Source organism: Ictidomys tridecemlineatus, chromosome 2 (assembly GCF_052094955.1).
Source record: "Ictidomys tridecemlineatus isolate mIctTri1 chromosome 2, mIctTri1.hap1, whole genome shotgun sequence".
Lineage (NCBI taxonomy): Eukaryota > Metazoa > Chordata > Mammalia > Rodentia > Sciuridae > Ictidomys > Ictidomys tridecemlineatus.
In genome coordinates this window covers 157,191,976-157,204,266 of record NC_135478.1, presented here as the reverse complement: position 1 = coordinate 157,204,266, position 12,291 = coordinate 157,191,976, and the positions used below count along the sequence as shown (strand labels likewise).

At 37.3% G+C, this 12,291-nt stretch overlaps 2 protein-coding genes across 3 annotated transcripts in view; one reads left to right on the top strand and one right to left on the bottom strand.

The window, feature by feature from the left end:
* The window catches only part of Lrrc72 (leucine rich repeat containing 72), a 59,901-nt gene extending 55,268 nt beyond the window's left edge, over positions 1-4,633 (top strand). Inside the window, exons 8-9 of the mRNA XM_005328805.4 lie at positions 3,347-3,374; positions 4,236-4,633. Of these exons, the coding sequence (XP_005328862.2) occupies positions 3,347-3,374; positions 4,236-4,401 (194 nt within the window). The 3' untranslated portion in view covers positions 4,402-4,633. The remainder of the gene's footprint in view (positions 1-3,346; positions 3,375-4,235) is intronic.
* Positions 4,634-8,422: 3,789 nt separating this feature from the next.
* Ankmy2 (ankyrin repeat and MYND domain containing 2) overlaps positions 8,423-12,291 on the bottom strand; it is a 35,624-nt gene continuing 31,755 nt past the window's right edge. For both annotated transcript variants that reach the window (XM_005328776.5, XM_040291727.2), the window contains exons 9-10: positions 11,026-11,155; positions 8,423-9,624 (exon numbers count right to left, since the gene is read on the bottom strand). In XM_005328776.5, coding sequence (XP_005328833.1) covers positions 9,440-9,624; positions 11,026-11,155 — 315 coding nt within the window. In that variant the 3' untranslated portion in view covers positions 8,423-9,439. The remainder of the gene's footprint in view (positions 9,625-11,025; positions 11,156-12,291) is intronic.

The following is a 12,291-nucleotide window of genomic DNA, read 5'->3' as shown; positions in this document are numbered from 1 at the left end:
TATCCTACTATTCAGCAAGAGACAGAGGAGGAAAATCAGCCAGACTATTCCACAAATGGCAATTCACCACGGAGTTGGTCAATACAGACACAAGACAGGAGAGCATTCAGAGAAAACACAATTTAAGTGAGGAGCTGGGGAATCAAAAGCTCAGGAAGTCTAGTCTTGAAGAAAACTCTGACTCTGGGTAATGATGACACCAGGTTTACCCAGAAAAGTGAATGCCAGGTGTTATTTATGCCCGAAGTCTAAGATAGGTTCTTGAGGTCAAAGTGAGGCCTGGAGACTGGTTAGCACAGGAACTGTGCAATTGCAAGAGTTATGCAGTCAGAACTTGTCAAGACAGTATCAGCAGTAGCGGAGCTACCACATTCCACAACTCTGGTGGGCACCAATTACATAGGAAAGGATGACTGGGGTCCTCTGGAGTTCTGCCCTGTACAGGCCTGGGCCAAGAGATAAACTAGATGACTTTCTAAGGGAGATATTATGCACAAAAATAGATCCTAAAAAGATTAAATATCTAAAATGTAAGTAAAATTGAAGAGTACTAGAAGCAAATAACTCTAATAATTCTGAGAGATAAACACAGTCTCACACCAAACCCAGAAGTCATAAAAGAGAAATGTTGACAGGTTTAACTACATAAAAATGAAAACTGAGACAGAAAGGGAACAAAATTAAAACACAAATTTGGAAAAAGTATTTGCAACACATAACAGGCAAACGTTAATACTTATATTTCTAAAAGAATTTACAAGTCAATTTGAAGAATTCCAGTAGTTAAGTGACTAAAAACATGGACAAGTTTTTAACAGAAAGAAATGTATATACTGCTCAACCTCACTAATGACCAAATTAATGTAAATCAAAACATATCTTTATCCAACAAGTTGGCAAAATCTTTAGACTATAAAAACAAAAGGAGAAAGAGCATACAATTCATATTATTGAGGAAGATACAAACTGATTGAACTTTCTTGGATGACGACATAGCATTATCTATCAACATATAAAATGTGCAAACCATTTAACACAGCAATTGATTTGAAAATCTCCCCTACTAAATTCCCAACGCACATGAACAAAAATATATAAGTATGTCTAAGATTGATTACTGCAACATTTTTTGTAATACCAAATATAGTAGAGACCACTAAATGGTCATTTATAGGGGAATACTAAACTATGGCACATTCATGTATTACAAACAATTCCACTATAGAATTATTCTATGAATATATTTGAGGTGTTTAAAAACATATTGCAGAGTAATATAAAAAAATTTAAAAACATTGCAGAGTAATAAAAAAAATTAAATTTTGCCAACAAATAAATCTGTGTATATGTGTATATGTGAGTATACACACAGGCTGGAAGTATACCCAAAAAACTCAATAATACTTTTTGGTTTTTTCTTTCTTTTTTGGTGCTAAGGATTAAACCCAGAGCCTTGTACATGCTATATATGTCTACCATCGAGCTAGGGAATCCCAAAACCCAGTGCTTAACAGTGTTACTTCTTTTTTTTTTTTTTTTGGTACTGGGGGCTGAACCCAGGGGCACTCAACTATTGAGCCACATCCTCAGCCCATTTATATATTTTATTTAGAGAAAAGGTCTCCTTGTTAAATTGCTGAGGCTGGCTTTGAACCTGAGATCCTTGTGGTTTAGCCTCCAGAGCCGCTGGGATTATAGGTATGCACCACTACACCCGGCTAACTGTGTTACTTCTGATAAGAATTGGAAAGGTGGCTGGGCGCAATGGTGCATACCTGTAATCCCAGAGGCTCTGGAGGCCGAGATAGGAGGATTCCAGGTTCAAAGCCAGCCAGAAGCAAATCAAATTAACAAGGACTTAAGAAACTTATCGAGACCCTTTCTCTAAATAAAATATCTAAAAGGGCTGGGGATATGGCTCAATGATTCAATGCTCCTGGGTTCAATGCCATGCCCGCCCCCCCCCCAAAAAAAAAAAGAATCAGAAAGGTAAAAGGGAGATTTTACTTTTTCCCCAGTGTTCCTTTTTGTTTATAATTTATATAAATTAAGATATATTTATTAATATTCATATTGTTTATAATTATTTATCTAATTATAGGAGATGTGTTTGCTCTTTGTAATTAGGGAGACCCTGTCATTTATAGCAATATGGACAAACCTGGAGGCATCAAGTGAAATAAGCCAGACACAGAAAAAAAAAATACTGCAGATTATCTCATCTATGAAATCTAAATGTTCAAACTCATAGAGCAGAGAAGAGTAGAATGATGGTTGCTAGGGACTAGGGAGAGGGAGAGATGGGGAGGTGGTGGTCAAAGGGGGCAAAGTTTCAATTATGGAGGATGACTAAATTCTGAAGATTGAATGTAAAGTGACTATTTACAGTATTATATACTTAAAATCTGCTAAGAGGGTAGATCTTAAATGTTCTCATCACCACCCACACACACCCTAGAAAAAGAAAATGGTAATTTCGTGAAGTGATGGATATGTTAATTAGCTTATTTTGCAATGTATAACAAAATATCTAGTTGGCATCCTAAATGTTCCAATTCTTGAGTTTTTTTTATTATACCGCAATAACACTGGAAGGTGGGGAGAATATAGAAAGAGAAAAGAGACTGAGAGATAGGAAGGCACAGGCGACCTTGGCCAGCCATCATGAAGAGGAGTAGTGCCCTGAATCTCCCAAGGCAGCGGCTGTGCTCTCTGATGCTCATGGATTGGCAAGAGCTCACATTGTGGTTTAGTGGCCCAACAGGTGCTGGTAAATTCTGCCTTTAGCCTGGCACTAGGCCTCCTGGAGAGGAATAAACAAAGCAAGGGCAGTCTGGAAGACATCCTAAGGATTCCTGGCTTTGAGGACTAGTCCTTGAGCTCTAAGCTGGAAAAGATAGAGACTCTTGTGATCTAGGATTTGTTTATTCTCTTTCTTTGAAGTTAATGCCAAAAACCTAAATAGGTAAAATGGCTCTAAATATTCTCATTTGGACTATTCCTCCATTTACAGGTGCATGTGCCTGTCAAAAGAAAAAGGATCTACTTTGGCAATGAGACTCAAAATCTTAATTATAAAAATTCCCACTTGGATTCCATTACTAACTAAAATGATGAAGTGTTCTATTCTCAGGATTTTGAGAATTTTATTGTATTAAAGACTCTGGCCCCAAACTATGGGAAAACCCATCATATCTAAGAAAATTTCCATTTTAGGTTAGGTATCAAGGCAATTTTGATAGATTATTTGAAAACAGAGAGCTAATAGTTTATTTAGAGCATGCTTCTTTGTTTTTCAATGCTATTAAACATTTGAAAAATACTAATTTAGAACTTTTTGTTTCAGATTTTACATTTGCGGATAATGTAGACAAGTAAGTTTTTTAAAAACTCTTTTATGATCAGATTGTTTCACAATTATTTTCCTAAATTCGCTCTAGTTCCTAAAATAAATTTTAATGAATTAAAAAATGACTAGCTCTTCAATAAATGTGAAAATGACTATGGCTTTTTGTGATGAGTTCTAGTTATGTATTCATGTTTGTCATATTTAGGTTTTTAATATAATTATTGTAACCCCAAATAAATGAAAAAGTGATTTGATGTATTAGAAAATATAACCTGAAAATTATAAGCTATTCCAAATGAGCGGCTTTGTTTACTCTTCATGTAAATAGGTTCAATGAGAGTAATTATCCTGTAAATTAACATTTTACATTCACTGTAATTTACATTTTAAAAAGCAAACACTTCATTAATTCTGTGGAAGGTATTTCAAATTTATAAATATTGATGAATTTAAAAATCATTCTTTTTATTTTTGCACTTATGAATCTTTGGATTCAGTAGTTGAAAAATATTATTGAGCACATTTTTAAAATACATCAGTGAAGAAAAATAATAACTGTAATAAAATGTATTTACGATACTAATATGCATATGATTTCTGAAAGTATTTTAATCATCTAACACTGTTTTCAAACACAAATACTTGACTGTGTGAGACTCAAACTACAATTCTAGATCCCTAAACATACCCAAATACTCTATTTTCTATATAAAACATATGCAATAAAAATAGTGTCACATAGCCTGAAAATCATTGTCAGAGTTGACAAATTATTAGTAATGCTATACTGCAAATACCACAGAAATATAGGGCACTTATTAAATAAAAAATAATTCACTTGGATCAAACTGATTTTTTTTTTTTTTCCTGATTGCCACCCCTGCAGAACTATGTTTGACAACCTAGAAGATGCTGTTTTTGTAAGGTCCATGAAGAGATCACTGATGGCTCTGACCACTTTGAACTGGGACTCTGTTCCAATGCGAGAGGAAAAATTCCTGGAAGAGAAAGGCCCAGAACCTCCTCAGCTGCTCACAGTAACACTGAGATAACCCCCAGCAAATGCTCAGTTAACCCTGAGATAACCCCTGGTACTACCAGGAATCCTAGTGGTACTTAGTTGTGTATTAAACCTCCCTGTAACTTAGCATATTATATGTTAAGTTGATATGACTTGAAACAGTTAATGTAAACAGAAACACTAAGAATGAAAAATAATTGTTATAGTTAGGTTTTTTAATGTAAAGATTTTGCTACGATAAAACATGTACATAGAAGGGTACACAAATTATAAGGGTTCAATTCAATGAATTTTCAAAAAATGAAGACTGTGTGGCATCCTTGATTAAGAAATAGAACATTACCATGGGGCTGAGGATATAGCTTAGTTGGTAGAGTGCTTGTCTTGCATGCACCAGGCCCTGGGTTCAATCCCCAGCATGGCCACCAAAAAAAAAAAAAAAGAAAGAAAGAAAGAAAAAGAACATTACCAGCACTCTAAAAGCCCCTCATTTCTGTTACCAGTCACTGCCCAACCTTCCAAAGTAATTACTTTCCTGATTTCTAGATAATAAGTTTTGTGAGAGGCATATAAATGGAATTATAACAGATGAATAGTCTGTGTCTAGTTTTTTTCCCTTGACCTTGTAAGATTCATCCTTGTTGCTTGCAGCAATAGTTCTATCATTCTCGCTATTGTCAAATAACTTTACACAATTTATTTACCCAGTGTACTGGTTTTTTCCTTGCCTCTGGAGACATTTGCCAGTTTCACACATGGGCTATAATGATCTGGGCTGGGCCTAACTGGAAGCCTGCTGCTAGGGAAAAAAGAAACCAGACAAGCTTTTAGCAACTGCCTGCTGCTGAGTGACAAAATTAGACACTTGAGGGAACTCATTGGTGTTTTTTCCCAACTAATGAACTAAAAAAAAAAAAAAAACCTTATAAAAGGCAGACTGGTATTTCTCCCTATCCTGTCCATACTGGGAAACACACACACTGTAGAAAGAAGACTGGCAAAACAGGCAAGAGATGTGAATTTTAGAGTAGTGAATTTGACACCAAGATTCTACTGCTGTGAACACCTAAGAATTGTGTCACAGAAAAGAGTCTAAAATTTGAGTATGATTCCTGGTAGTAGACTGTAGCTAGGGTAATGAAAAAGCAATGATTTCCATATTTATGAGGGTGCCTGATATGAAGGCAAAAGTGAGTGCATGTCCAAGATTAGGTGATAGAAGGAATTGACACATTTACCTGCTCCACCAGAATCACTTACTTTGGGGGAATCCAGCTGCCGTGCCATAATGACACCCAAGCAGTCCTTCAGATAAGTACATATTCTAAGGAACTGAGATTCTCTTCCAAAAGCCAATGAGGATCAAGTCTCTCAGCCAACAATCATGGACACAGATTCTCCATACCCACTGAAACCTTCAGATGACTGCAGCCTTGGCTGAAAGCTTTTCAGTACCCTCAAACCAAGAAAGCCCATACCAGAACTATCTACCCAGTTAAGCTGATTCAGGATTTCTGGTCTTAGAAACTGTATTAGCTAATGTTTAGTAATGTTTCAAGCTGATAACTTTGGGGGAAATTTGTTACACAGCAACAGGTAACAGATGCAATAACCTGGGCTAATCCATGGTGTTCGCAGAGTCCCTGGCAGGCTCCAACAGGAAACTCACAACACAGTCTCCAAGGGTTCTTGAGCAAGGACACACCATCTGCCGCAAAGGACTATTCATTCTACTGAATCCATCTTAGTACTGAGAGCCTGACCATTAATCAAGTAACTAACTAAAGCTACTCACCATGAACTGAGAACAAGCCCAAGCATCTAGCAATAACACTGGATGGCAGCAATCCACTTCATGGTGAAAATGGTGTGTTGTGGATTAGGTTTAAGCTGGTCCATAAGTTACATAAGCACTATTCTTCAATTAGACAGTAGTAAATTAAGGACGGGATATTATAATCTCTAGACTAACCACTAAAAGAAGACTGAGTCCAGGACTCACAATGTAAGCTCAGTGGTAGAGCTTCTGTCATGTGTGAGACTCTGGGCTCAATCCCCAGCACTGCAAAAAGAAAAAAAAAAAAAAATCTAACATATGTTACTTGTTTTTCATGTTAGGGAATTAAAGGAATCATGCCTCAAAGAAAAAGATGTTCTGTAAAGTGCATACTTTTGTACAGGATATATTTTACTCAATACTGAAGGGCTTGTGGCAATTAGAAAACACGTATTAAATATCATTTTGGGAAAACACAAAAATGAAGTTTTTTATAAGTTAGCTAAAACTCTACCCAAACGAAACCACACCATTATTGGGAGGAACTCTTTTTTACCACGAGATCACATTATTTTAACAACAGAGATCGACTCAAGTTGACTCAATTAAAAATATATTTCAGGATCTAATGGGAGGTCTCGTGACTAGGAAACAGAAAATCCTGACATATACAGTTGTAGAGGTATACAGGTTGTAGCTGAAAGCTAGGTCTCTGGAACCAGACAAATCTTGCTTCTCTCCACCCCCACCCCACATATTTTACTTAGAAAAATTAGTTAACTTCTCTAGGCTTTACTATCCTCTTATTTAAAATAATAAAAGTGACCTCACAGTCTAAAGGATTCACACGTAAAGTTCAAGGTACAATAATAGTCTTCTTAAAATAAGTACTCCATGTATGTTAGCTATTACTGCTATTATTATCCCAAGGACAATTGTGCCCCTTAGGGACTATTCTGAAGGTTATAGGCTGAACGTTGGTGTATGCTCAATATTCATTTGTTAAAATCCAATTACTAATGTAATGGCATTTGGAATTGTGGCCTTTGAGAGGTAAGGAGGCCTTGAGAGCCCTCATGAATGGGCTTAGTGCCCTATTAAAAGGCCAAAGCTAGTTCTCCCTCTTTCTTCATGTGAGGACATAGCAAGAGGGTCCTTCATAACCCAGGAAGGAGTCAGTCACCAAGAACCCAAACTTGCTGAGAACCCTGATCTCAGACTTCAACTTCCAGAACCATGAGCGATAAATATTTGTTATTTAAGCCATGTGGTGTATGATAATTTGTAATAGCAGTCCAAATTCACCAAGACACTGGACGTATTAGGGTTCTCCAGAGAAAGAGAACCCAAAGACAACAGAAGGGGATGGGGGTGGGGGGTGGGAACACACACACACACACACACACACACACACACACACACACACACACTAAATTGTTCTTAGAATTTGGCTCAGGCCCTGTAGGGTCTGGGAGGGAGGTCCAGAGTTGTAAGACAGGCTGGCAGACTGGCAATTCAGGTTTGACTGGAAGATACAATCTTTAGTTTGAAATCTACAGGGCTGGCTAGCAGACTGGCAGGCTCTTGGAATTTTTTAGCCTGTAGCTGTTGGAGTTTCCATGTTGCAGGCTTCTTCAGCTCCAAGTGTGGGATATATAAGGCAAAAAGAACACGTGGAGACTCACCAATTAGTGTAATTGTCCAAATCCCAGGGTCCTTAGCCAGTCTACTAGAGTCCAAACTGGCAGAGTGGGGAGAGGGAAAGGAGGAGAACGATAGCAACACAAACATGCAAAACCATTAAAATTTAACCAGAAACTCATGTTTGTGGGAGAGCAAGGTCTACGAAGACACTTTCACTACTGAAAAATAAATGCTTATCACTGTATAGATGAAATACTCTGATTTTTATTTTGTCAAGGGAGGCTTATTATAATTGACAATTCAGATGAAATCACCCACTGAATTCCTACTCTAAATCCCAAAGTGTTGGATTTACTTGCATGAAGTCATCCTGGAGCAGTGTGGCACAGGGTGTGTGAGAAAATGCATGTGCTCAGGCTAGGAGAAAAATATTGAGTATAAAGAAGTGAGAGTCAACAAGATGGAAGAGTTTGATATGCAAAGAAGAAAGAATTATAGTCACTTGGACCTTGACTGCACATATTAAAAATAACTTTTACTTTGTTCTCCAATATTGGCCATATTTCCTACTATTTGTCATGCTCTCTAGTATTTGCCACCTCCTGACAACAATAAATTATGAAACAAGATGTGCTGTTTACATTAGTAAGCACGATTTATTTTAAATTCAACACAAGAAACTTTGAAACACAAAATCATCTTCAGACCTCATACCCAAGCTATGTTTAAATACCACATATGCTGAATATGGGGGCCAGCACATCTTCTAAATGACAGTTAAAAATCAGTTTCTGAGCAGGGAGTCCCATGAAAAGCTTGCCGGAAGATACAAGTTAGCCTTTCAGGTGGTGTATGGCACATGAGTGAATTTCACAAGAATTGTGTATACAGTGTATTTAGCCAATATTGAGTCAAGAATTTCAGGAAGTGTCTTTTAATGCACATGCTGGGACAGCCCTGGCTCTGCCTTGGTTCCTTCTGAAAGATCTGACATTTCTGAAGGTAAAAATACTACAGAGAAAACATCGCTACAAGAACTGCATAAAGTTCAGACTTGCTCAGGATAATTTCTACATACGACTACACTTAGCTGAACTATGGCAAAGATCTCTTAACATACAGCTTTTCTTACATTTCAGTTCCTTACATTTCAATGTGTAGAACTTCATTATAGTAAATGCTATTTAGAGGTATTTTGTTCACATATATGATTTTTTTTCCCTAACTACACATCTCTGTGGGTATAAAATTTTTCTTTCCTGAAAATCTCTTCTCTCGCATATCTATTCTTCTTGTCCCTTTGTTCCCTAGAGTCTATATTTCTTCTTTAAGGGGATTTATATTCCTTTGAGAACAATTGCTGGGGAGCCAGCCTCAGAAAGGGGACAGAAATGTTTTTCCTGTATTGAAAGGGGAAAAAAAAAAAAGAAAAAAAATATATATATCTACCTGTTAAATTATGGAACAGAGATCAATGGGGAATTGGGGCATGGTAGACAGAGCTTTGCTTGAAAGCCTCTGTTCTATGAAATGTGCAATCCTGCCGTGGTGCCTTGCAGGTGTCATGAAGCAATGAGGGTACATTCACACGAGTTTTCCAGCTATCTGCCAAGGTGAGGCCCCTCCGTGATGGCACCTGCTATGGCTTTTACTCCTCAGACACCTGAGGACCTGAAGAGGCGTCCTGTATACCTTCCAACCCAGCCTCACTTCCAAGAGATTCTTTCTTCCCTTCCACAGAATCATTAGAATTGGAGTCCTCTTGGGAGATGCCCATTTCAGCCTCTGGTTGCTCTTCATTAACACAATTAGAATTGACATCGAGTTTGCCATCTGATAAAAAGATAAAAAAAAAAAAATTGTTCCTACATGTGCCAGACAGTCTATTAATACTTTATGTGTACTCACTTAATTTCTCATAACTACAAGAGATAGATTATTATCTCTATTATAATTATCATCATTGCTTTACAAATAGAAGACATAGGTTTGGTTACTTGTTCCAAGCTTCATAGTAAAATAGCAGAATAATCACAGAACTCAGACTCTTGGCTCCAAAGCCAATCCTCCAACCCAGGATTGCAGTTTGGGATTTAACCCAATCAGCATTTGAATACAGCTTTCCTTTTAATTGGCTTGATGTCTTTGGGTAGGTAATCACCTCTATTCCTTGTTTTCTTATCTATAAAACAGTGTTTGTAATAAAGCCTACCCTGCATTTATAAAGAAAAAGATATCTGTAACATTTAGAATAGTGTCTGGCACATGGCTGGGAATTCTCATTCTACTGACACTTCTATCCTCTCATGATGCTAGTACATAAAGAGGTACTATTCTCTGTCCTCCGCATAGGATAAAGAAGGTTTGGTCCAGAGAACAAGAGAGGACAAGGTAATCAGGAGGCCTGACTATTCTCTTAATGATAAATTGTTTAATTTTATACAAACCATTCAATCAAACTAAGAGTGTTTTTAAATCAAGTGATAAAGAGGACACTGTCCCATCACTAGTGGAGATAGAAATACCTAGGATCGGTCATTTAAACAATTTTTTCAAACTACATACATTCCCCAAGAACACAGAATAGATTCTCTGGGGTGGGCTATAGGGATGTGGGTTGTTCCTCTCTTGCATATGAGAATCATTGCTGAAACAATTCAGTTACTGGAGAAAATGTAAACTTACCAGTGAAGGAGAAAGAAAGAATGTGAAACTCACTACTCTGACATTTGAAGAAATTTAATCTGTACATTAGATCTGCAATTTAATCTGTAATTTACAAATATACTCTGTAATTTCATCTGTAATACTGAAATTTAATTAAATTTAAAGGCTTCCAACTTTAAAATCCTCTGGTACCCATTAGGGAAAATTTAAGTATTTCTATATTAGAAAATCCTTCATGAGCAGGACATAGTGATTATCCATTAAGAGTCCCACCATTTTCAGGGCAGGCTCCTGAGCTTACATACAGAATGTGGAATAAATCACATTCCCTCAGTATCCTATGTTCCTTTGTTTCCCAGTGGCATTTCTTCTGACTATATTCTATGCGTTATTCCAAAGACTAGAAGGGGACACATTTAAGTTTAAGTGTGGTCCTTAGGTTGGTCACTCTTGAGCTTCCTTGGTCCCCAGAGATGATTCAGTTCCCATGTTCTCAGTGTAAACATCAACTATCTTTCATTTTCCCCACTGAGAAGCAGAATGAGATCAGTGGTTATATATACATACTGTTCTCCTCTTGGCTCTTTTCTTTGGCAGCCTCCAACTGTTGCTTCTCATAAATGTCCTTCAGATTCTTACATATTTTCTTATGCGTAAACCAGTGTGTCTTTTGGCAAGTTTGATCACAATATATCACCTGAAAGCAATTGTAGGTTTGTTTTCATTTTAAGAGTTAGGATTGCATGAATTCCCAACAATAGCCTTAAACCAAGAACTATTCTGTAAAAACGTTTTAGTTTTCCATATTGTGTACTGTATGGCTATGTATTGATTTAGGTTTGCAATTTTTAGCTTACACTTTAAAACAGTAATGATATATAACCAACAGTCTACAAAAGACTGACAAATGACTTATTAAGATCCTGCTACATGACACAATTGGAAGAATAAATGACAAGATGAAGTTGTCATCATAGAGGAAGCCAAACCTGAGAAAGAGCAGGGTGGGGTAGAATGGAAGGAGACAGATGCCTAACAATACAGTTGGTAACAGCAACGCGACACAGGAGCAAAGGAGGCAGAGAGGAAGCAGTGACTCACTCTAACTGGGGGAGTCAGGGAAGGCAGAGAATAGGAACGAAGTGTACCAAGTGAGGGGAGTATCTCGAACAAAAATACAGGGAAAAGGAAGGGAATGACATATATAAAGATAAGCAAGAATACTTTATAAATGAGCTTATATTTTTCCAAGTGAGAATGGAAATGAACTTATACACACTTATTAGATGCCAAGCCCTGTGGTAGGCTGTTATGCATGCATGCATGGTATTATGGACAGCATTACTGGGTTCAATTCTTTACTCATTGCTGCATTCATACACTTTAGATAGGATTTCAAAGTTCTATGCACATAAAAGGAGAGAGGTCTGACTTTTAGATTTGGCCACCTGACTTGTTTTGGCCCACAGAAGGAGACAGCATGACGATTACAAGGACCGGCCTCAGAAGCCCCTGTGTGCTCTAGTTGCCCAACTGAACTTTTCCATTAGCATGAGAACAAGCTCAGCTGCCCAACTGTCCCAACTGAGGCCAGCCAATGACAAACAGAAAAGAAGTGACTGTTGCTATAAGCACTGTTTTCACATGCAGCAATAATTAGCCAACACAGATAATTGAATTTTCACACCTTTAGCCCCAATTCACACATAGGCAAACTGAGGTTCAGAGAAATAAGTAATTAAAGGAGATAAAGCTGGAGAAGTAGACTGTGGCAGATTATGATGGGGTTTGTATAATGCATTGAAGAATTTCACCTTAAAATCAATAGGAAAT